This window comes from Tympanuchus pallidicinctus, unplaced genomic scaffold, assembly GCF_026119805.1.
Source record: "Tympanuchus pallidicinctus isolate F22 unplaced genomic scaffold, pur_lepc_1.0 scaffold26, whole genome shotgun sequence".
NCBI lineage: Eukaryota > Metazoa > Chordata > Aves > Galliformes > Phasianidae > Tympanuchus > Tympanuchus pallidicinctus.
The window spans coordinates 3,434,741-3,460,315 of record NW_026294743.1 but is presented as its reverse complement, the minus strand read 5'-3'; the positions used below and the strand labels follow the sequence as shown (position 1 = coordinate 3,460,315).

The 25,575-nt window shown below is 39.6% G+C and overlaps 1 protein-coding gene across 6 annotated transcripts in view; it reads left to right on the top strand.

The window, feature by feature from the left end:
• The window catches only part of GAB1 (GRB2 associated binding protein 1), a 97,081-nt gene that overhangs the window by 38,825 nt on the left and 32,681 nt on the right, over positions 1 to 25,575 (top strand). For all 6 annotated transcript variants that reach the window (XM_052690030.1, XM_052690034.1, XM_052690033.1 and 3 more), the window contains exon 2: positions 18,654 to 18,948. In XM_052690030.1, the coding sequence (XP_052545990.1) occupies positions 18,654 to 18,948 (295 nt within the window). The remainder of the gene's footprint in view (positions 1 to 18,653; positions 18,949 to 25,575) is intronic.

The following is a 25,575-nucleotide window of genomic DNA, read 5'->3' as shown; positions in this document are numbered from 1 at the left end:
AGCAAGTGTAAATGGCACTCCTTGTCCTCCTGTTTGTCCTGTTTGAAGTCATCATGGCAGGTAGAGCGTGCACGTGCTAGAACAGGTGGCATACAGAAATCCTGTTTGACTTGGTCATATGTTAGGTTTTAGGCAGCTCATTCAGTGACATGAAATTTGAAGGGAGAAGTAGTATATTTGATTAGTCGTATACTTAAGCCATGGTTTGCTAGCAAGCTGAAATGAAAAACAGATGTTTCTAATTCTGAAATTCAAGTGTTACGGTATGTATAATGCAGGTATTTATATGGATGTTACTGTATGTATAATGCAGGTTATTAGGAAATGCTTAGGAAGGACAGACTGCTCATCCGAGACTGGCAATAACTGCTTTGGCTGTAGAGCTGAATTCTTTGATATTAAAGATGGTACTGGCAGTCTGTCTGGGGAGAGAGAAAGAAACATTTCTGATTGGCATTGCATGTTCTGGTCAGTTGGTCTGTTCTGTTAGTGAGAGCAAATACTGTGGCACAAATAAATATGTATGTGCAACTAGTGAGACAAAATCAAGCACAGATACTCTGTTTTGGCAAGGGAACCCCTGTGATGTAGTTCTTTCTGAACCCTTCTCAGATGTGGTCTATTTATTTTGCAGTTCTGCAAGGAAGTGATCTTTGTCTAAGAGCTATTCAAGGTATGGTGTCAAAAAAAACCCTCAGCAAAACCCTACAGCAGCCTGTTCCAGCATGCTAAAAAGTGGGAAATTTGCACACTGTGACAAGAATATTCTTTCACATGCATTTGACATAGCATAAAAGTATACATTTGTTAAGCTGCTAGGGGGTTAATGGCAGTGACATGCTATGAAGTATGATGAGTACAGTAAGTACGTGGATTGAGGCGCTTCAGGTTTAATTTCCTTGATTTATTAAAAATAGCGTAACTTGAGATTATCTTGTATTGATTTTTAAGTGCAAGGTCATGCTGGATTTCAGTGATATCAAATAAAAAGCAGGATAATAATTTGTGATACTCAGCTTGGTTTTGCACATCAGATACTCAGTGCAGAAGAAAACGAAGGTTCTGGTGAGCTTTGCAAATTTTCTTGCTCTTTCTTTAACAGTTACCTAACCTTTAAGATGTGTTTTTGTGTAAATCTGTTTTTCTGTATGGTAAACTTAAATGGATTACTTGACTGTTTCAGTAAGCATAGAAACATTTTCTCTCCTTTTTAAGTTGTTCACCTGAGTTGAAGTATCTCAAGAGCTCTTATTTAGAGACCTTGGTCAACTCTTGACCCTGCCTGGGGTTCTGGAGAGTGCTCAGTTAACAGAACATTGGTAGCTTTTTTTTACTTAATGGGCAAAGCAAGCGTCATCTGCAGCTGCGTTTTTCTGCAAAGAATCTGTTCCTCTAAATAGGTTTTAAAATTATGGAGTATTTCCAGTGAAATGAGGCAACTGTTTTCATTATGAAAATAGAAACCTCCTTTGTTGGGCTGCCTGCAAATCAGCTTACTCTCTCCAGAAATTTGGCCTTGAACAGGGGAGAGCAAATCATAAATGAGAAGATTCTTTTCTCAAGATCTTTTTCAGTGAGAAAGACCCAGTGCTTTTCTTTCTCTTGCCTGCATATCATATCCACAGGAGGTGCCTTAAGAAAAATACTTGCAGGAATGATACCTAAGCCTGTTGGTTGCTGCGAAGTAACTCCAGGTTCACTGAGGCGGTGTGTAAGCTAGGGAGAGCAATCCCTGATTGTCTTACTCTGCTGTTCTTATTTAAATATTGGCACGTTTTTGTCCTGATTACATAGGCTGGTTTGTAACCTTTGGTAAATCTGTAGCTTACTTTGGTTCCTGTATACTTGCTTTCTACATTATATGTAATAAACTGAGTGCCCTGGTGAACGACAGTAAGCAGCCTGTCTTAAAATGCTTATCCTTTGTTTCAAGTGGGGAAAAAATATCTTCTAAAATATCTTTATTCCAATGTTTCAGAGAAATGTGGGGCAGAAAGGGGAATTAGAGCCAAAGTAGCTGCAGACTGTTCTACGAAGTTCTGCCTGGAGTTGAGCATGCTGTATGGAATTGCCTGCTGTGTATCCCTATATTAAATACTCAAAAGTTATTTTGCTGCATGAGCCGTTATTATTTTTTTTAAGAAACCTTCTATGCTTCCGAAAATAGTGATCACAAAATATTTTGTTCCACTGTCTTGCTGTTTTTTTCCTTCCCGCCCCCTGTTCCCTTTCCATAACAACATAGTATGTGAACCCAAGAAGAAACTAATGTTCTACCTCTTAACTGTTTTGTTTTTTTTTTTTTTTGTAATATGTTTGTTGAGCTAGCTGGTCTGCTTCCAAAAGTGCAAGAGTATGTTTATACATCTAGCCTAACAATAGTATCATAACACCAGTTTGTATAACCTGGGCTGGAAATAACAATCTAGATGTTGTGAATCAAAGAGAGCGGTCATTAGTCTGTGCTTTTCTACTGTGTCAGTTCATTTGTATAAAATCACTGGAACTTTTTACAGTTCTCTGGGAGATGTGTCATCGCTGTGTGATGTGACAGCTTTCCTAAATGCTTAGAGAAGCTCAGCTATGGCTTCTCCTTGGAGTGGCATCACATGCTGTCATCAGCTCATTCAGAAGGAGTTGAATTTCTATGTCTGGCTCAAGCACATCTTACTGCAGAAAATCACCTACAGTATAATAAACTATAGTAAACTATTATTCTATTCTTGCAGTATTTGAGTAGAGTTGTGAAGAGGTGGAAAGCATGTGATTAATACTGGTTATGCTTATTTATTACTTAGAGAATCACTAAGGTTGGAAATGACCTCTGAGATCACCTAATCCAGCCGTCCACCTACCACCAGTATTTCCCATTAAACTGTGTCCCTCAGTACCACATCTAAATGTTTCTGGTACACCTCCGGGGATGATGACTCCATCACCTCCCTGGGCAGCGTGTTCCAGTACCTGACCACTTTTTCTGAGAAGAAATTCTACCTAATAACTATCCTGAACCTCTCATGGAGCAGCTTGAGGCCATTCCCTCTAGTCCTATCATTAGTTACACGGGAGAAGAGGCTGGTTCTCACCTCGCTGCATCCTCCTTCCAAGTAGTTGTAGGCAGTGGCAATATCTGTGTTGAGCCTCCTCTTATACAGACTAAGCGATCCCAGTTCCCTCAGCCACTCCGCACAGGACTCATGTTCCACACCCTCACCAGCTTTGTTGCCACTGTCTCAGCACGCTCCATGCCCCCAGTATCTTTCTTGTGGTGCAGGGCCCAAAACTGAATACAGAACTTGAGGTGCAGCCTCAAGTACAGGGAGATGGTCACCTCCCTGCTGCTGCTGCTAAGGCTATTTCTTAAACAAGCCAGGATGTCATTGGCCTTTTTGGCCACCCAAGCACTCTGCTGGCTCACGTTTAGCTGAATATTGACCAACACCCCCAGGTCCTTCTCTTCCACACAGTCTTTCATGCATTCTGCCCCAAGTCTGCAGTGTTGCCTGGGGTTGCTGTGGCACAAGGGCCTTGGTCCCACTGAACTTCATCCTATTGGCTTCAGCTCACTGATCCAGCCTGTCCGGATTGCACTGTAGGACCTTCCTAACCCCAGGCAGATGAACGCTTCCTCCCAAGTTGGTATCGCTTGCAGAGTTACTGAGGGTACACTCAATCCTCTTGTCTGGGTCGTCATTAAAGACATTAAAGAGTAAAGGCCAGCTGGTCGGAATATTTTGCTGAAGGTGCCAAGACTTTCTGTTTCTTTCCTTCAGTGACTTTAGTTGATGAAATAATTGTTCTGATTTTAAACTGTTTGGACAGTGTCCATCAGCAGCTGTTGTAAGGAGTCCTGGCAGTGTTCAGGCTTTTAATGTGCCATGGGGCCTCGTGGTTTAAAGTTTATGGTGAGGGGTGGAAAAAAAAAGTGGAGCATGTTCTTTGACCTCAAATCAAGCGTCAAGTGATACTTAGAGTTAAACAGACTTGCTTTATCATCCTGTCCTCAATCTTATGGTCTTCATAGCATATTAATATAATTTTGTTTGCAAAATCTGAGCTGACTTGCCTCATCTGCTGAAGTCTGTCATATTTTGTATGAAAAATTTTATAATTGAGAATAAGAGTGGCTGCCACTCGAGTATGTCAGCATATTTTCAAAAGTGAGATAGTATTTGTTTGCATATTATTCAGTCTCAGGCCTCCTTACTTATCAGGAAAAATGAGTGCTCTGTAATTATGTCTAGTTTTAGCGAAGTGGCACCTGTCTAATGGAGAACTGACTGCAGCAGTGCAATTATGGGACTTTGTAGGTGTCTTATCTTCTCAGTCAGTGACAGTGAAGACATAATCATTCTGCATCAGCAGCTTCTAAAATTATGGCTTGGTGTTGGTCTTTACAGTTCTTCTGTCACGATTCAAGTGGTGAATAAGCAGTGCTATCTGTCCCGCTCTGCTGCACCCCACAGACTCCTGGATCCTTGTCATACTACATAGCACACTTGTCACCAGTAGTTCTTAAAAGAAGAAGGCCTTTGGGGGCTTCTTTGAGTGTGCGAAAATGAGCAACATCCTTTGCTTGAAGTTTGATATGTCTTTACAGTAGTATTTCTTGGATTTATTCAAAGGCAACTGAATGCAGTTATATAAGCTTATGTAAATGATGTGATTATTTTTTTTTAAGAGTTGGATTTTATGTAATGTTTTTCGTCTTGTTTTTGATCTCACATCTTCTGCTCTTGCCTCAGGTCACTTCCCATCTTAAGGATTAAATACTGATCATCTTTATAGAAGAGTATGTCTTTGAGAGCCTTCATGGTACAGATACTGGAAAAATAATCAATTTCATAGCAATCAGGCAATTGCTGTTATTCATAAAGAGTTCCAGAATGAAAAGGGTTAAGGTAGGGTTAAGTACCTGCTGGAGGAGGTTATTTTGTCCATTTGAGGTTACCAGCAATTAAAAGTATTTTTGGACTGGTGCATGTGTACCTTGTAATTCTGTTAGATGACAAATAAAATGTAGGAAAACATGTTTTCTTCCCCTTTCCACAGTCACATTGTTCTTAAAGTGCTGGCAGTAGTATGTGCTTCCAGTCAGTAAACAAAGTAGATGTCATTTAGATGTATAGAGAGCTAATTAACTAAGTTCCAGGACAGTCTGTTTGAGTTCCTTTGCTGCCTGCAAGTTAAAAATTAAACAATTTTTTATAGTAAGTAGAACTCTCAAAAAGTTAAAAACAACAACAAAAAAAAAACGACCAAACAAAAAACCCAACCAGTTGGATAATGGAGTGCTTGCTTTCAATGTCAAAAAACAAAACTTAAAAATGTGAAGTACTTTACAAGCCAGATGAAGTAAAGGGACACTTTAACACTTGCGTGTGCTCAAAATCTAATAAGAAATAAAAACAAGAATCTGAAATCTAATTTCTCATGGTGCTGTTGGTGGTGGAATGATTTTTATTTTGTGTTTTTAATGTTGATCTGCGTTCTGTGATGTGATCGGATACAAACGGAGAAATGAACAGTTTCACTGTACCAGGAGAACAGCAGGCTTATTGTTTGCTTTATCTAGTGCGCAGACAGAGGAGGGGATGAAGTTCGATGAGATCAGTAATTCTGTGCAGTTTTTATTCCCTTAGCAGTTATTCGTTGGAAGGACGCTGCTGTTTAAAACGAACTCCACCAAAAACATCCCTTGTAGCATAAATGCTTATATTTTAAAAAGAAAGCAACCCAAATCCTTCTCAGAACTTAAAGGGAAAGATCAGTGATGATATGAAAAATGTTCTTCATTTTTGGGTATTTTCTGGATTATTAGGGTGGTTTTGTTTTTGTTTTGTTTTGTTTTTTTTAATGAGTGTTTTGCTTTTTCTTGTTTATCTTAAGAAATGCCTGCCACAGGAATTACATTTCCAGTGCGTTTTAGTGTTGAAAAGATGCCTTTTGAATTGTATATCATCAGATGATAACAGAGATGATTGTATTCATCTACTGCGCAGATACACAAAGTACTTTTTTCTTTTTTTTTTCATATCGTACTTACATGTCAGATGCCTTTAACTGAGGGAGATGTGAAACACTGGCCATTGGGTAAAGTCAGTGCCCTTTCTTAGGTGGTGAGGTGCCCTGAGCTGGTTAGCTGGGAGCTCAGCCCCTCTTGCAGAGCACTACGCGGTCCAGCTGTGGTGGCTCGCCTTTGAATTTAGGGCTGGGAAACAAGTTCCTTCTTCTGTGATAAAGCTACATAAATATATTCTTATTTTCTTGTTTACTCAACATTTGTCATATGATGCAAAACCGTTAGTCAAAATATCCAGAGCCAGGCAGAGAGAGAATTCACAGCAGTTGTCAAGGCAAATGCTTCTTTTTTAGAGAAAACAACAGAAGCTTTCTATCTTTCTGCTTTCTTAGTTTAAGCGTGCAGATTTAATTCAAGGTGAGTCCGGGAAAAAGTGTAACTTCCAATTTCCCCCTTCTAATGCTTTGCTTTTTCTCTGTCAAATACGCGTACCTCCTCCGTATCTTTTGAAATGACTTCTTCGTGGATCCTGTGGGTTGACCGTTCATTTTAGGTCATTGTGTAAATGGTAACTACTTAAAAATAGTTGTGGAGCTAACCTTGCTTCCTCTCTGGGTTTATCAGTTGGAAGCATCTTCTTTTTATCCTATGTGTAAGCGAAGACCTCTTTGGATTGATGACTTGATCTGTATAATGGAAAATCTAGGCAGGATATCCTTTCTCTATTATTCCTTGGTGTGATGGCATCAGGTTCTGTCTTAAAATGGGGGAAGGGAAAAGGAGGATCCTCTTTAGAGGCCAAGTGGTTTCAAGGGACTCTGAAACTGTGAACTGTCAGAGAGCCTCACATTTGCTGTCAGCGTTGAACCCTTCGTGCTGTGAGCCGTGGTTACAATGTGTAGTTTCTGTGCTGAAAAGCTTTCTCACGTGCAGTACAGACATCTTGTATTTGGAAGTTGTTGTGGAGACTGTGCTGAAATACACCATGTGGAGCTTCTCTGTAGTTATTTTGAACTTGCAGACCTTAATGAAATACTGCATTGACAGGCTGGGTCCAGTCTTAGAATGCAGAAAGGCAGTGTCTGAGCTTCCCCTGCCAACGAAAGAGTATTTATAGTGTAATTCCAGTGGGATTGCCTCTAAAACCACGCAGAGCTCAGTGCAGGGTAGAGGTGCAGTGAACGCGTGGTCCTGCGTATCCATGGGGTAACTTTCAATTTTTGTCCTCCCTTATTTCCCTCTGCAAGAGACGTATTAAAACTGTGAAGAGCAGTGAATCCCTTAGTACTGGTTCATTCTGCCCTTATCTTGGTGACCTCTGTGTGCTGTGGTACAACGGCGTAGGAGGAACCTGGAGCCTTCGCGTAGGGTGACAAAGGCGGGACAGAATAATGAGTTTAATAGTAAAGCAAAATAGCAATCAAACAGTACTTGGAATTAAACTAATGAAGAAGATGTACTTTTATTGTCTTTGGACTTTGGAATCTATAACTCTTGAGTTTTCTTGCCAAGATGTTAGTAAAATTTAAAGCATGTGACTTTTATATCGGTAATGAAAATATCTATGGAGTCATTGCATGTGCTTTTACGTGAGGAGAAGATAAAAGTCTTCTACACCATGAAGAGCTCTTTGGCTGCTTGATGTTAGGAAGGTCCTTGTCATTAACAGACTGTTTTGTGGCTTTCAATCATGAGACATGTTCACGCTTTTGACTGCAGTATTTAAGTGGGCTGCTGGTTACGTTTCATACTAGAATGTAATATTCTGTGAGAGGCTAAACTTGATATTTGTCTGAGCACTTGGATAAGAAATCGGTAGAAAAGGCAGAATGCTGTAAGACTTTTTACTATTGTAAAATGAAGTCAATTCTCTTAATAAGTCATTAGGCAGTGGCCAAATGGCAGACTTCAGTGCAGAATCTCACCAGTGTTTTTCCCTAGTTTTAGCCTGGTGCCCTAGGTCTATGTAGATAGCATGCTTTTTAAGCAACAGTTGGAAAACCAGGCAAGGGAAGGCTTTCAAACCTTAAACCCACCCCTCATGTATTAAATCACTCCAAATGTTACAATTGCTGTTATTTTCAGGCCATTGTGTCTACTTCCTGTTGGTCAAAGGTTACGAGGATAGGGTGGTGTATAGTGAGATGGAAAGCTGACAGGAAAAAGAAAGCTTTGCTTGTTTTGGGGTAGACACCACTACAGAAATGGCCAGGACATTGCTTAAGGTTTCTGAGGACTTGAAGAGGTAAACTAGAGAAAACTGTACTTGTTTATTCTTCTTTTTAATTTCTGTGTATAGAAAATGATTTGGGTTAAATGGGGGCTTCCTTAAAGAGTGCTGTCTTTTTCTGCTTCAAATATGCTTTCCCCCCCCCCCTTTTCTGTGTGGTTTTTTTTTTGTTTTGTTTTGTTTTTTTTTTTCCCCCTAAGAAAGAAGTTTAGGTTTCATTTTGCTTTAGGAATGGACTTGGGAAACTTTCTGAAGCAGCAGCCTTCTGAAGCTTTACCCATTAGCTCACTTGTATCACTAAAAGAGTTTTATGCCATGGAGTGCGAGTAGGAGTTATGTGATGTATTGCTGCATTACGTTACACTGTGTAGGCATACCTACAGTGCTCCTAGCTTTTCTTGATATTTGTATCGTTATTCCAGAGCCATGTTATTTCTTGGCTGCTAAAGCAGTAGCATGAGTCCTTCAGCTTTGTCAACAGAGCGGTTTGCAACGAGCTGCTACGAGCAGATGCTGTTGGGGGCTTATCGTGCTGGTGTTCAGGTTCCTCTGGTAGGGCTCTTGTGGTAAGCAATTGTGGCAAGGAGACTTGAAGGATTTGGTTTCAGAACAAACTTGGCTTCCTCAGGTTGCTCTGGAGTGGGAAGAAAAAAAATAATAATGGGTCGTGGTGGTGAAGTTCATTAAAACTGCTAATGTAAATAATATGTGCTGTTAAGATATAGGAAACAAAAAATATATTTTTTACATGTGTTGATGAGATTGGGCAGCATTTTGTAAGCTACTCAGTTTTTATCCCAAATCATTTTAATCCTCAAGTATGCTAGTGTGTTGTTACGTTTGCTATTAGTAAGCAACGTAGCTTTTTGAAAATGTCTTAACCCCTTTGTAACTGCTACTGATCTATCTGAACCTAAAATGAAGTATATCGGTTACAGTCTTGGAAAATGTGTTTTTGTTATAAAAGAAACTAAATTTGGTTAGCATAGCGAAAGAAACTTGCATATAGTTATGTTGTGCAAATTTGGACTGTGCTCGTTTTCTTAAAAGTGAACTTTTTTCTGGAGTTTTTCAGGTCAGTTGTGAAAAAACTCCACTGAGCATAGTTGCTTAGTGTTCTCGGTGATGGGGGGATGTGTATATCAGACACAACGCTAACTTTTATTTCACATTTTTATTTTTTTAGCAGCTGTTGTTTAGCATTCTGTGTCTACATAATTCAGGCACATCACAGATTTGTTCATTGGTAGTGAAAAAGCTGATAATTTTGCTCTTAAAATAATGCAAACAACACTGAGCATGTTTTTTTATTTCTCATCCTTCATTGGAATAAGGAATTCCTTGCAGTGCCTTGCAGTATTTAAACCATAATGTGCTGATTCTCCCTATAATGCCTTGGCAGAACAATAGCTTTCCCTTTACTCTGCGTGAAGTGGCTCAAGAAAGTATCATTGCTGGAATTGTGGTTAACTGAAGAGGCAGAAGAGGCTGCTGTTTTAGTCCACACGTGCTTGACTTGCAGAAACGTCAGCCAGCCTTGCTCTCACAAGGGATGGGTAAGGATAGGCTGTCAACGTGAAGATCTCTTAAAATGTAGTTTGGAATTACGGGGTAACTCTGCACTGCCCTAAAATCCATTTTAATTCATCCTTTGTTGAATGTGAATCTGTAGCTCAAATACTTTCTATGAGGGGAATACAAAATGCTATATAATCATTTTGTCAGAGGGAACATGCAAGATGCCTGACCTTGTCATGTGTGGAAATCTATGCAGTATGAGCATGCCACCTGAGTGAACCAAGCGTGAGACATGTAGGTTTGTTGCAACTTCTATGTCCTCCAAAGGGTTCAAAATGGAGCCTGACATTGTGTTTTCACACAGTTCTAATATCTTATTTTTTTTCTTGCTTATTAGGCTTTCATGAATGATGAAAGTAGATATTTACAGCAGCAAGAAAAAAAAAAAGCTAAATCCGTACAAGATGTGTACAAAATAATTTAGAAAAAAAAAACAAACAAACAAACCCTGGACTTGTGAACTGGAGGAATGGTGTGTTTTTTGTGCCTAGGTACAAGCACCATTTTGAAATGACTATTCTGCTAGGAGTAAGAAGTGAGCGGACACAGATAGTGGTGTATTTCATCCTCTGCCACTAGTGGGAAAGTAGCTGTTAATGTCAGTGCAGCGTACGCTTGATCTTTCAGCTTCAGATTAATTGCATCTTAACAAGTCTTACTTTTCAGTTTTATATTTCTGTGCATTGCTGTCGTGCTGTATTTGTCAAGATGTGCACACCTGTGCTCAGGACAGTGGAATTCAAGGTGCAGCTGTCATCTTATCCAGGTTGTCTTGTGCAGGACATCTGGTCAGCACTGCCGTAATCCTTGTAATAGGAAATGCACAGTCATTACAAATAAGAGAACCTGTCCTGAACATTTTAGTTTCTTAAATTAAGATTTGTGGGGGAGAGAATGTAGCTTTTAATGACGAGCCGATGAAGGAACTGAAGCAGAAATAAAAAGCACGCTCTGCCTTTGACTGATGAATACACAAAACCACTATTTTTTAAATGAATCCGTCTGATGCGAAGGCAAATTGTAATTGGTTGAGTGGTTGTAAGTAGTATCACAGAAGGTGATCTTCAGGAGGAATCTGAAGGCAGGAGGAGATGTTCCCCTATTGATTCATGGAGTCTTCAGAGGAGAGTCAGGAGAGGAGGGAGAATGTATTCAATCTGTTATCAGTGGTAAAGCAAAAAGAGATGACTTGCAAATTTAGGGAGGCATTCACTCCTCTTAATAAGAAGCTTAGAAAGACGTTGAGGGACTCAAAACTGCAATGAAGCAGTTTTGGTTGGTAATGGAGAACTTCACAACAGAGATGTGGTCAGAAAAGACGGTCCTGGTAGCATTACATTCAGTCTATTGAAGGGGTATGGGGAAGAACAGAGAGGAAGTTGATCAGAATGTACTTGAGATAGGGAGGAAAAGATGAAATCTGGGAGACGCTCTGAGAGCAAGGGCAACAAGCCAAAGGTGCCATGTGTGGGTGAGGGACCTGCAACAAATATTCTTATGCAATGGTGTTACGCTTTCATTGTTGACAAAACAGTGAGAGAAGGCTGAGCTTACTAGTGTCACAGGCAGCATGCTGCTAGGGAGCTACGTGCTAGCCATGCAGGGTGGGTGGTGTGAAGCAGAATAGAATTGAAAGGGTAAATTGATGAGGATTCAAAATCACTGGGTAGCTCTGGCTTCCAGGGGTGGGTGAGATGATTTAGGAATCTAGAAGGTCCATCTGGTCACTGGTCCTAGCATGAAGATGTGGTCCTGTAGAACCTCCTGGTTCTACAGGAGGTCTGCACTAGTGCATTAGCTTAGTGAGTTAGTTCTGCTTTGGTAAAGATGCTGTGATAGTTCTCTGATGTGCAGGAGTATTGCAGATAAACTAATGCCTGCCATCACAACAGTTCTGACATACTGTGGAGAAGTAGCTAAGTACTGAAATGACTGCTGCTGCTGATCATGAGAAGATGAACGTAACAGTGGATGACGATACAAGCTGTACAGTTAAACTGGGGATAAGCAAGAATCTTTAAAAAAGCAACAAAAAAAACCACAAAAAACTGTGAAAACCTCCATGCAAAATGTGGAAGGATTATGAAAATATTCATTTAGATTAAGACGTACCAAACAGCAGAGTGCAAAAATGGTCTGACCTGTCTTTTGTCCTGTTTTTGATGCTTTAATTAGCTGTGTAATGCAGGGAGACTAGTTAGTTCACATGCTGAAACATCAGTTATGAAAGAGTCTTCGCAGCGAATCTGTGTGCAAGTATTGTTCTGCTGCATTTGCAGTGTTTTCTTCTGTTTATTTAACAAGCTAAAGTTAGAATCGACAGCACAAGACTAGAAAATGGTGACAATAGTTGGAAAACAGGAAATTTTGGCCTTGTGTGTATTCGGAACAGATGATCAGGATGATGGCCAGGAGAGTGGAAACTTCCACTGAGACTGTTTTTTCCTTATTTTGCTCAGTGAGAAAAGATGGTGTTTCCTGGAAAACAAGTCTTAAGTATTTAAAGAAAGTCATAATGTATCCAGTGTTTTCCTCATTTCACGTTTGTTTGTTTTGCAGCTATCTGTTTACACACTTCAGTGCAATCGTGCTGGAAGCACAACAGTTGGACTGTTATGAAATTTAGGAAGTGAAGTTTCTGTTCTTAGAATTAAGATACAAACATGCCCTATTTTGTTCCGAGTCTATTAATTTTGTCTTATGTTTTTAAAGGCCCCAGTTTTTCAGGAAGCGCGTGTCGGCTGCCAGTAGGTGTTACAACAGTGATTTTCAGAGGCTACTGTTAATTCTGAATTTTTGGTACGACCTTCTATAAAAGTTTTCTTCTTCACTTCCGTAAAAGTGCTTTCTGAAAAACACCCGTGTATTTCTACATTTCCACGTGGAAATATAGAAGTAATGATTTCTCAGGGAAAACTTCAGCCAGGATTTTGCAATTTCACCGTTCAGGAGTTCTGCAAGCCCTAAGAGAGGCTTATAGGAAAAGTTGTTGTGCTTGAGGTGACGTTGTTGACCGTGACCTCTTAGAGCTGCTTCCCGGCAGTCTTCCCAGGTATGTGCCTCGTGGTAATGAAGCTCCCTGCTGACAGATGCCACTGCCCTGTGCCCAACACAAACAGTCCTTAAAAGAAATATCATTTGAATACTTGGGTATTTCGCTTGGGCTTCTGAAACGATGCAGAGTGTAGCTCTAATGTATGAATCAGTGGAGTGGCGTTAGAGGTGTGCTTGGCTCAACATGCGGGAACGAGAAATGGGAAGGTAAAGCGGGCACAAATACTCAGCTTCTTCTGTTTGCTGTCTTTTTTCCTGTTTGTCTAAGATGTGCAGCTATTTCCCTGTTCCTTTTGCTCTGGGAAAAAAAGTAAAGAGAGATGGATGAACTACATGGAAAAGCATAAAGAAAATAAAATGTTGGTGCTGGCAAATGACTCATAAAACCTCAGAAGTAAGCTCAGCACTAAAACAAATGTCCAAGAGAGAATTACAAAGTGACCTTGGGCTGTCTTCCTTACTTCTCTCTGCTTCACACCCTGCTTGTTTTCTGTTTACTTTAGAAGTTCTTTTGGATCAAGGAAATGTTTAACCTATGTTTGTAAAACATCAAGTGTTCTTTTGGATCCTCCCTGTGCCCCTGGGTGAGTCTCTTCTTTCTTCCAAACCATAGATTAATGCTCTGGAAAAGAAAGATGACAAAAACTGCCCTTGTAACATACTTTTTGGAGTGCCTGAACACAAGCGGCTATGCTTGAAAGATGAGAAGGAAGGTCAGAGATACGTAATATTATTCACGTTTCTGCTGGTCAGCCATAGGGAAAATACTTATGGGTGATGTTACTGGAGAGGGATGCCAGTGATATCTTCTTTGGGCTGGCTTGCTAGTGCTTGCTACTTTTGCAGGATTTTGAGAATGGAGAAACAGGTGGTCATTGTACGAGTAGTAGAAAAACAACTTAAATGACGTGAGGATTACGGGTAATAATACTTGGTAAACCCAGCAAGGACAATTGGCCAGTTTGTTAGTAAGTGCAGTTGCTTAAATGCGTGAGAACAAATGCTGCAAAAAGAGCTGTCCAGAACAAATATCCTTTGACATATTTCACAAGTTTTAATCCTTTAAAAAATTTCATCTAACTGTTTGAGCAACAGCTTGAGGGTATCCAAGTGGAACATAAAACACTTTTTAACATAAAAAGGTAAATTATCCATTTCCTCTTGCCCCTTCCTCCTTACTTTCCTTGTCCACTTAGACATGCCTACATGTTTCCAGTAGAACCTGAAACAAAATGAGGTACCTTTCTAATAGACGTTGCAAGAAAAGAAATAAATCCTAAAGTAAGTAGGTTTATAGGGGATAGAGCTGCAGGCTATGGTGCTGTTGACATATTCAGCAGGTAGAGCTAAGGTAAGGAGACTGTACTCTAAATTCTCTGTATTGCATACAGTCTTAACTACAAGCTTTCAATTATTATCTGTTTTATTTTTACCTGCTCATAATGCTATTTGAAAAATAATGAATTCCACTTACTTTCATCATTTGAGGCTCTGTGAGTGAGCAGTTTGTCATGTTTTAGTCTACTTGAAAAACAAGCAAGCAAGCTTGTTATGATAGTCTCATGATATGATGGTCTCATGATATAAACAGGACAGTGTTTGGCAGGAATGGTCACATCCTATGGTAGACCAGCTGATACGCTGTGCAGCTCTGGGAGGAAACAAGCTGAGGGTCACAGAAATCATTTCTTAGTCAGAAGCAAAAGCAGCAAGCCTTGCTTGGGAATAGAGAGCTTTAGAAGCCTGCATAGGCTTTTGGGGAGCTTTATTCCTGTGACTTTGGTCATATCACACTTGGAAAAGCAACAGATTTACTTCTGTGTTAGTATTAAATCTGCATGTGGTGTCATGTAACTAGTTAGTGTAAGTGCATTTGTTAATAGCAGTGTTTTAGTATGACTTGTGTGTGTGTGTCTTTCATTAAAAAATAAAAATAATACAGCCTTCTTTCCTCTGTCAGATGCTGTTTTTCTGTGCTAAAGTCAACAGGATTAGGTTAGAAAAGAAGAAAACAAAACAAAAACACAAAACTCAGTAGGTTATGGGATGATTTTTTGTCCTAATACCAATATTGTTTATTCTTGAAAAAATATTTGAGCTGATAACATATGATTGATAATCCTAAGTGACACGACAGAGCATTAGTAATCACAATATTCCTTTGACTTAAACCAGTGGAGCTTCTTGTGTGTGTGCATGATTAAGAGAAAGAGCTGTGTGGATTGGAAAGTGCGCAGTAAAATGAGATGCAGAAGCTTCATACAGGGATGCCTGAAGGGGTTAAAAAGAGAGAAGGGAAAAGATGATTTGCATAAGTACGTATTTGCACATGTGCGTGCTGTTTTTTGAAGATTTCTTTTTGGAAAGCAGCTATTAAAGAAGCTCTCTTTATTGCGCATGGAGCACAGGATTTGGTGCTTCAGTGAGGCAGTATGCAGCCCTCGTTACAACAGCAAATACTGAAATGTTAAAAATAGATCAAGCTTTAAGAATCCCAGATATTTTCGAATAACAAAGAGTAATTTATGTGGGCTCATTTTGCACTTTGACAAAATATAGAGGCGCTTTTGTGCTATGATTAGCAAGGGTGCTGATGTCAGTTCTCTTGTCTAGCTTTTAGCTTTATTCTGCTGCTAAATTGTGCTTTGTACTGTAATCCAGAGAACCTTTGTATCTGCCTTATTAGTGTGTAGTTTATGGAATTGCTTTTGTTTTTGAATATAATCTGTGCCAGTTCCAGTGAGTGTGACTCATTGTATGACTGAGATAAACATTCACATATGTACTATGTGAAAACTCTTCCAAAATAGTAGCAGGTGCTGCTAGGCTGAATTCTGTTATAAGTATTTAATAGTTGCTGTTTTGTAGCCAGAAGGGCTAAAACCAAATTCTGTTTAGCTGGTTGATTTTCTGAATTTGAGTGCTTTTTACTCTTTAATGCTCCACAGTGATTGGTGGGATTGACCACACAAATTTTTCTCTCGTTAACACAGTATTGGAATTGAACTTCTGTGAAGTATGCTTGGTTGGTACCAACTTCACTTTTGGTCACAAATCACAAAACAAATCAACCTTAGTTCTCAGTAGCTTTTTCCCTCTCTAATCTTCTCATTTAGACACTGAAAATGTCATCTGGGCAAACTGAAGGCTGAGGTTTAAGAGAAATGTTGTTTCTGAATTAAGAACTTTGCAGTCCATTCTTAACTGTCTGTGGTCAGCCTCGTCTAAAGAGAATCCTCTGTTACTGGAGTTTCCTGTTATTACGGAGTCGAAGTTGTCATTTGATATGGAAATAGGAAACAATTGCCCATTTTGCTGGTATTTTTGGGTCTCTATTACATTGTGCTCAGCAGCTGTGCTACCTGAAGATGCTTCTACTTGCAGTCTAAGTTCACATCCTTCATCTGTTCCGTTTGCCACCTCTGCATTTTTCTGTTCACCCAATGATCTTGTTGGGACTGCAGAAATCACTGCTTGAGGCGTTGGCTTGATCCACACAGTTCCACATTTAAAGGCAGCTTCACAACTATGCTGCTTATTTTATCGAGTATAAAAGTTGTCTAAGATCAAATAAACTTCAAGCAGCTTCATAGGTGGGGAGTGAATCTCAAGCCCTAATTAAGCTGTCTGGTGTTCTTCTCTTTCTCCCATTTTCTATATTACTTTTTCATAACATATTCCTGAGCTTGCTACCCAGAATAGCACGTAAGTATCACAGTAACTGGTTTGTGTGGCTCCAGCACAAAGCTGGTGGCACTGGTTTGCAGCTGGAATTTGATGGCACAGCTCTGACTGTCCCTCATGTCTTCCTCCGTGAGTTTGCTCAAAGCTCACGCCTTCAGAAAAATGAAACCTTTCTCCCTAAGAAAACCCATTTGAATCTTTTCTTAATATATTGTCAGAAACTTTTGTTTTTTAAGCTACATCAGTGTGTAAAGGATATCATGTCTTGACATCCTCTGCTGATACTGTTACTTTCATTTGGCCTTCGGTTCTGTCTGTAATCGGGGTGAGCTGATACCTATTTTTTGGCTGGAGGGGGGTTCTAACATCAGGTTTTGTCCTAACGGGGTTTGCTTGTTCACTTTTCACGTGAGAATGCAACACAGTTTTTTCCAGTGGGCAGTTAGCAGTATGTCTGGTTTCTTTTACTGCCTGTTCCCATGTGTATCTAAAGGGAGATGGCTGGCAGGGAGAGGGAGGGGATTGTCCCCTTCTGCTGTGTCCTTGTGAAGCCCCATCTGGAATACTACATCCAGGCCTGCAGCCTCTCACACAAAAAAAAGTTACGGAGCTGTAGGTGGCAGTCAAAGGAGGACTTCAAAGATGATCAGTGGGCTGGAGCACATCTCATATGAAGAAAGGCTGAAGGAGCTGGGCTTGTTCAGCCTGGAGAAGAGAGTGCTGCAGGGAGACCTCATTGTGGCTTTCCAGTACTTGAAGGAAGGATATAAATGGACAGAAATTTCACACAGGCAGACAGTGGTAGGACAGGGGAGTGTGGTTCTAAACTAAAGGAGGAGAGATTGAGGTTAGATATTTGGGGTAAATTTCATTCGGAAGGCAGGCAGTGGCACAGGCTGCCTAGAGAAAGCTGTGCCCCATTCTTGGAAGCACTCAAGGCCAGGATGAGTGGGGTTGGGGGCAGCCCTGCCCACAGATATGGGGGTGGAACTGGGTGGTCTTTTAAGCTCCCTTCTGACCCAAGCCATTTTCTGAGAGACGTTCTACGATTATCCTGGCATTTGGAGTTTATAGCAGAGGATGCGATGCTGTTGGTAGAGCTGAGAAACCAGAGTGCAGCACTGAGCAGGACAGTAAGAATGCATGTGGTGACATGAAGACAGATAAATGTGAACTTTTCTCTTTGGGTTTGCATTAGTGTCTTTGCAGTGATGGAGCGTATTTAATTGACGAGAAAGAGAGGCCCACAGCAATGAAAGGCAGTTGAGGGTTGACTCGAAGATGAGGCGTTTTAGTTGTGTTTTTCTCTCTGTCCCAGTTCTTCAGATTTGCAGCATCCTGGAGGTTGATACAACATATACAGTGATTGTGAAGTTTTTTCTTCTGTGGATGTACCTCCTGCAGGGACTTTTTATGTGGTATGAGACTGGACCGTTGGGTCATTCTTGTACCTCCCCACATCTTTGATGTTTTCTGAAATAATAGCGTAGGTCTTTCTCTTTTAAAAGTTCTGCTGTAAAACACTGCAAACTTCTGAGTGCAAAGATTGCCTAACGTCAAGGGAAGTATGCAGTGTGAACACTGTATTCTTTAACTGCAGGTTGCTATTGTGGAGTATCAATTAAAAAAAAACATAATCAGAGCTGGAATAAACCAGCCTGAATCAAGACATTATGATCTTATTTCTAAATATCTACACTTAGACGCGTTTCATTTTCTTATGCCTGTGGCAGTTACTTTCAGAAGATTTTGGGGCTTTTTTTCCCTCTTCTCGCCTCCTTATTTTCTTTACTGGATTCATCCTTCATTATTTTTGAATAGTAGCTTAATTATACGATCTGCTTTTAAAAGCAAAACTAAAATGCAAAAGAAGTAAAGGTTAAAATATGGATTCAGTGTCTAGTCTGCTGTTCTAACAGTAAGTAAATGGACTGCATTAAATTCCGCTAACTTAAGTGTCGTCTCATCAAATGGTGATTGAACTAATTATTACTGAGTTCAACTCGACCTGAAACAACGTACAGAAGGTTTTGAAGTATTATTTCCTACTTTTGATTTTTCTCTTTTTCTTCTATGAATTTTCAGGCATGGAAGAGGAGATGGTTTGTGCTTCGGAGTGGCCGTTTAACAGGAGATCCAGATGTACTGGAATACTACAAAAATGACCATGCCAAGAAGCCTATCCGTATTATTGACTTAAACTTGTGTCAGCAAGTGGATGCTGGATTAACATTCAACAAGAAAGAGTTTGAAAACAGCTACATTTTTGACATCAACACTATAGACAGAGTTTTCTATTTGGTGGCAGACAGCGAGGAGGAGATGAATAAGTGGGTTCGATGCATCTGTGATATCTGTGGGTTCAACCCTACAGATGAGGGTAAGTTTGTTTTTTTCCCTCAGAAAGTGTCATGCCTACATGCATAGAACATTTCGAATGACTAGTGTTAACATTCACATGTTTTAAAACACACGTGCACTGACTATGAAAGTTCTTTCTTGCTGCGAAAGAATGTGAGCAGAATAGAGCAAAGTGTTCAGAACTCATTACAAATTAAATGTGTCATAGAAAAATGGATGTTTCTTTTCTGTTTTGCATGATGTTAGGTCTTGAGGAATCTTGAAGTAAAATCGTGCAGGACAAAGATTGTCAGCAAAGGAAATCCGTCTGGTGTAGAACGCATGGCTCTGTGATCAGGAATGAGTGCAAAATGTCAGGATTCTAATACTGCTGTGCCTCCATCTGCTTTGCAGCTTGGAAAAAAATATGCTCCCTTTACTGGCTGAAACAAACAGTAACTTGTAGTTCTCCACTATCCAGCTCAAATCCTACCAAAGCAGTCATTGTGTGGGACCAGCGTTGTGGAAAGAAGGTGGCGTTAAATGCCGACAAATACATTATTGCCATTACTTGTCCTGAAACTGTCCTTATTTATTATTATTCCTTCTGAAGGGTAGCGGGTGGCATGACTTTCTGTAGCCATGTGCATATTCCCAGGAAAGATTAAATAGGAGCAGTTAAGTATTGTGAATTAAGCATATCAGAGAGAAAAGACTGCAATTAAATCCCTCATTTTTTACTTCTGGGTTATGCATTGAGGGAGGGGAAGGAGACCACCCACAGCACATATCTCTTAAGTGATTGCCACATGATTCAGTATTCAATCTGATAGATGTGTTACAAATGAGAGAAAGGTAGACAGGTAGTTGTTTTTTCATGGATAACAAACTAGTGGCTCAGTGCAGCCACGAATAGGAGACACCTAGAAATTATTGTTTCTGGGGACAAGCTAAGAGCCTGGATGTAAAGAGAGCACACACTTACTTGACTGCAGAAAAGAGCGCGCGAAATGGAAAAGTAGGCACCTCAAACCCGTGAGGCCTTTACTTTCTGAGAGATGGTTTTTGTTAATCTGTTACTTTATTTTGATGTATCTCAACTGAAGATTAAATCCACTATGAATGCAAGGAGACCTAACTATGCCCTGTTCGGATCAAAATACTTTTTAATTCGGTCAATTTAATCAGTAGTTCTTCCCTATTACTCTTCAATTGCATGTTTAATCTTCAGCTTTTAAGCATTTGCTGAATTATCCCAGCCCTATCACTTTATGTAGTTGGAAGTTGATGGTACTATCTGTGTCATGGGTGTAGTTTTGTCTTGCAATTCATAGAGGAAGAATTAAAAAAGAAGCACGGGCAAATCAGTTGCTGAATGTTTGTATTTCAAAGTTCCTATTTTGTAAGATATATCTACCTGCTAACGGGAGAAAACAAATCCTAAGTGTACTGAAGAGCTGCAAGGTTATACTTCTTTTTGGAGAGTAAGTAGATAAATTTGTGTTCTTTAGGCACTTTTACAAGTTGTAGAGTCTTCAGCTTTCTGATGGTATCAAATCGTGTTATGTAACAGTTCTTTTGAGGTAGGGCTTACGGTGATTAGGTAGTCTTGAAACTTACAGTGAGCCTGAAACATCAAGGAAATATATTTTTAAGTAACTTAGACAGTTCTATTTAAAAAAATAAAAATAAAAAAATAGGGATGCTTTTTACTCTTCAGCAAATGTTTTTTTGTTTTGTTTTCTGTATTGCCTTTTTATAAGGGGAGCTACGTGTGAGCACGAATCTGAATTGCTTTATCATCAAGCTTCTTACTGCATTCTTAGCATTCATGTTTTCTGGGTAAGGTCATAACATAATAGGTATTGGCTTAGTCATGTAGAGGTTAAGATGTAACTATAAGCGAGAATATGTTGCCTGTCGCTTGTGTCACTGGACTTCCAAGCATACATTCTGGGATGGAGAGAATAAATGGTTATGAGAAATGGCCATTCTCCTCTGCTTGGCACTGTGGAGACCTCAACTGAATGACTGTGGTCTGATCTTCTAGGAGGACGAGGATAAACATTTCAAGAGCAGTGGAAATAATGGAAATGGGTTTTTAAGTGATCAAGGGGTAGAATAGTTGAAGAATTGATTCTTTACAGGGAGAAATTAATCAGGGAGGAGTAATGGTAAGGAAAACTTTCTAAGGGTATGTAAACATAGGTTCTGAGACAAGGTGCTGAAAGCCCTTCCCTACGATTCAGAAGATGTCTGTAGTGAATGTTTTATGTGTAATCCAGCTCCATGGTTTTGTCATGTAATGAATTACACCCTTAGCAAAGTGGGAGAAGGGAAAATGATCTTACTAGATGCAAACATCTTAGTTACACGTGGTCATTTGATGAACGTAACAATGACCAGGTGAAACAGGAGGGGATCATTGAAGAAAAGAAAATTTTAAAAAAAAGAAAAAAAAAAGATAGTGAGGTTGACAATAAACTTGAATGCAGTACAGAAAATTTCAGTCGTCATACAGATTGTAGTTTTAAAAGAAACAAAGAACTGCAGTTTTTTCACATACAATGCTTTCTAAGTTTGTAAGATTCCTGTTCAGGGAATTGCCATCTCATACATGCTTCTCTTGCTTTCTTTGTTTTGAACAGTATAATTGTCAAGCAACCAGTTGTTTTTTTAAATCATGATCTGATAATACATGCACAGTAATAGATTGCTTGATGATAGCATGGATGTAAGAGCAATGACTGGCAGGATGAATTTAACTCCATGTTTCTACCTAATTCAGCTCCTATTTTCACCAGTAAGAAATAAGGCCGCACAGCCAAGCATCATTGCTGCCATGCTGTTCTGAAGATATCTGTATCAGATCAGGATAGCTCTGTGCTTCCTGTAGCACAAGTATGAAACAGAAAACAGGTCTTGCCATTAAGAACTTAACTTGTGTGATAGGAGACCTCAATGTAGAAGCAGGGGAGTAGGAAAAAGTAAAAGCAAACAAAGCAGTTTTTATCACAGTGACAGGTAAGTTACCTTAGTCCTTCAGTTGTTGGGCTGTTGTTGAACTCAGGGACTATTGAGAAGAAATTCTCATGGGTGTTTGGTAAATCTGGTTGGATATTAGAGGTGTTCAGGGTACCTATCCTGCATGAAGGGTTAGCCTGTAAGGCAGTTTTTTTGTTTCTTACCAAGTGGATGATAGAGGCTGGCGAATCAAAATAGCCAAATCAGTAACATGATGATAATTGAGAACTCTGGTCGTGAAAATTCTCAAAAGTGAGACATAGATGAAGATTGTGGAGGAATATAAAAATTCTAAGGATAATAAACTCAAAACAAGCCTTTTTGATGGATGTGGGTGAGGCAAGAACAGAGCAGTGGAATGGAAATAGGTTTCTCTTTGTTAGACGTGCAGTGGAAGCACTCTGAATGAGCATTGGTTTGTTTTAATGGGTGTGATAATAGGATGTACTGCACAGTAGAGATGATGTACATGATGATAACCTGTGATTTTTGACACTTCTTGGATATTTCTAACTTGAGAGATAGCCAGACCTGCTCAGAGATGACGCGCCAGGAACATGAGAGACTGGGGACCCTGAATGGAGTAAAAAAAACCATGAAAGGACCGAGTTAAACATAAAGGAGAGGAATCCTCTGATAGGGTTTGTGAGCTAGTTATCTTAAAAGTGAAGCAGTAGGTTTGGAGGGAGTCGTGGCCCGAGAACATATCATGTGTAGGGTTTTTTGGTTATTTACTTTGAGGAAGTATCAGCGAGATGTAGACCTGTGATTTCTTGGTGAGTGTGGAATTGCTCAGAGAAAGGTCAGAATAGGCTGTGAAGGGAGTTGTCACAGTTGCCAGAAGTCATCTGGAGAAAATAGAGTGGTGTAGTAAAATTAGAAGTGGTTTCAGAGAAGGACCTGAAATTTGGCATTGCAGATGTGGCAGAGGTTGCTGCTGGCTAAAGAACTGATGAGAGGTTCACTAAGCTGTGATAGTCCTTCTCCATTATGGAAAGGAGAAAGGGAATACATCAGAGGACACTGAGTTGTCTTCAATTCCAGATAATATGGCTAAGAGAAGACAGAGCATAAAATCTGCAGCGGTACCTCTTACTTTGTAAGAGTGTGAGGAACAAAAAATGCTTGAAAAAATACAATGCAGTCAAGACCTTAATCTTGAATGTTTGATATTCTTATCTTAAACTGTCAATTGCCTTCAGCAGAAAATCATATGAAACGTAATTTTTCTTTTCCTTGAGGAACAGCCTCAATATAACTAACATAGGCAGTTAGCTTAGTTTTTCTCTGTGGTACCTGCTGAACATCTTTTGTGGCATTAAAATCATTTGATGAGTTTCTTGGACAAATTCCAAGAGAGTGGGTTGCAAGGTTGTGCAGATAACTACCTATCAAGTCGTGAGGTGCTCACGCAAGCTTTTGTTTGCTGTAAGCTGAAAGCTTCAGAATTGAAGCTCACTGCATAGATTTCACATTGATTGTAAACTGATCATTTATGCTGAAAATCTCTCTCAGCAAAATTCAGTGTGGAGAAGCTGGCAGTAGAGGAAACTCTGGCAGTGTATTTCAGAATGTGCCTTATTACATGAAGGAGCAAAGATAATGACTTCACTGAGTAGCTTAGAAATAAAAGGAGGAGTTCTCTTAAGGAATAAAGTGAAGTATATAATCATACAGATTCTTTGAAGTTATTTTAGATATGTGCACCTTGCAGAGTGGATAGAAGCAGGAAAAAAAGGGTAACATAATAGTACATAACTTGTACTTCTACATGTCTTTTGTGACTCCTACTTGTACTTGAAAATTCCTGTGCAAGGGTATTACTCTAATATTTTGTTGTTTCAGTGAGAACATCTGCATCATGGTAAATGGATTGAATGAGACATCTCAATCGTAGGATCATGCAGTTGTGTATCTGTTGTTAGATGGGGAAAAATCCATTTCTATTTTGGTCTCTCTACCTATCTTGCTCCAATCCATTTCCTTACTTTTCAAACAGGCTGCATTACACTTGGAGAATATTTCTAGTATTTACATTCTCAGCATCTTGAGACTTCAGCATTGCATATCACAACATAGGAAAAAAAGTTGACTTAAAAAAAACCATGCACGGTAAGAACAAAAACCATCCCTAAATGCAAATTCCCACACTCAAATCTTCTGAATTGTTCATATTATTTTTATTCAGAAGCTTTCTTTTTACTTCATGGATTTTTTGATTGTTTGAGTAATGAGTTAAATATGAAAATGGCTATGAGAAGAAAGTGTAAGTTCTATAATAAGTGATGCCTATAGCTGCTCATAACAAACCAAGTGAGAAAAGTTAAAACTCCTACTGTCTTCTGAGAAAGCTGCTTGTTGTAGCTGCGCTGAATGCAAGAATTATAAAAACAAAATAGGATTCTTTTTACACTAATTTGCATGTTAAATATTCTGGATGTTTTTCCAGCTCGCAGTTTCTCAAAGCAGTCGTAGTGTCTGAGCTCTGGGAACAAACCAAATGACTTGCAGTGTTCTTTGGTGTGCAGATGACCCCTTCCCTAAAAATCTGCTGGTTCAAAATGAAGCAAGCTGTTTATTGTACTCTTTGAAATCATAATAGGCTGCTGGGAGAAACCTTATTCTTCATATCAGCTTCTGAAGTAAGTGGCTAAGGAGAGTGTTTGGGAAGGTACGGGTAGGCAAACAAGATTTATTTGATCAGTGATCAGTCATTAACTTGACTGTTTTCTTGGTAGTAAAATTTGAAATAGGTTGAATGCATGAAGCAAATAAGTGGCCCGGCAGGTGAACTACGTGAAACTGTGTTCAAATGGCCTTTAAATCAGCCAATAGCCTGCTCCTCTTAGCACACAAAATGCCTGGAAAAACAAATAAGTGAATAAAACAGGTCTGTGCAAGGACTCGGTGATTTTGTCAAATTATATCTGTCAAAGTAAATGTGGCATCTTGTCACGAGGAAAATGACCTTAATGATCCATTAATGTTATTGGGCTCCAAATCCTTGCTCGGAGCCTTCTGGGCAGTCTTACAGCATTAACTTCAATACTCAGCAACAATCAAATGTAAGTGGTTAGGATCGAAATAGAATGAAACATTGTTGGGTGTTTATAAATTAATAAGTATGTCCCAAATTTTCTACATTTTACGCAACAGTTGGCTTCCTTTCTGAGAACGGAATTAGGGAATCAGTAGGGCTGTGAGAAGTGAGGGTGAAGAGAAACAAGTGCTGCCGTGAGACAGTTTCTGTACCAAGAAAAATTAGTCAGCACCAAGTCAGTAAAGCAGTGGCAAAGCTCCACGAAGTTGAGAATGGATATTATGAATAGGGAATGACTGTTCGGTGCTTCTCTGAGGAGGGGAGCTGAAATGAAGGTACCAGGCTGCAGGTTTAAAATTAAAGCAAGTAGTTTTTCATGATGTGTAATATTGTAGTATCTTGTGGAACCATTGCTACAGGCTGTTGTGGAGCTCAAAAAACGTCAACAATAAGAAATTCAGAAAGAAGTCTACCGGAGCCTGGTAAGCAGAGAATGTGGATGCAACCTCTGCAGTGGGATGTTCTGAAGCTGTAGGGAGCCAGATAGTAAGGGTGTGATGCCAGGCCTGCCTTGCTGCTTCTGCTCAGTTTGTCTGTGACATG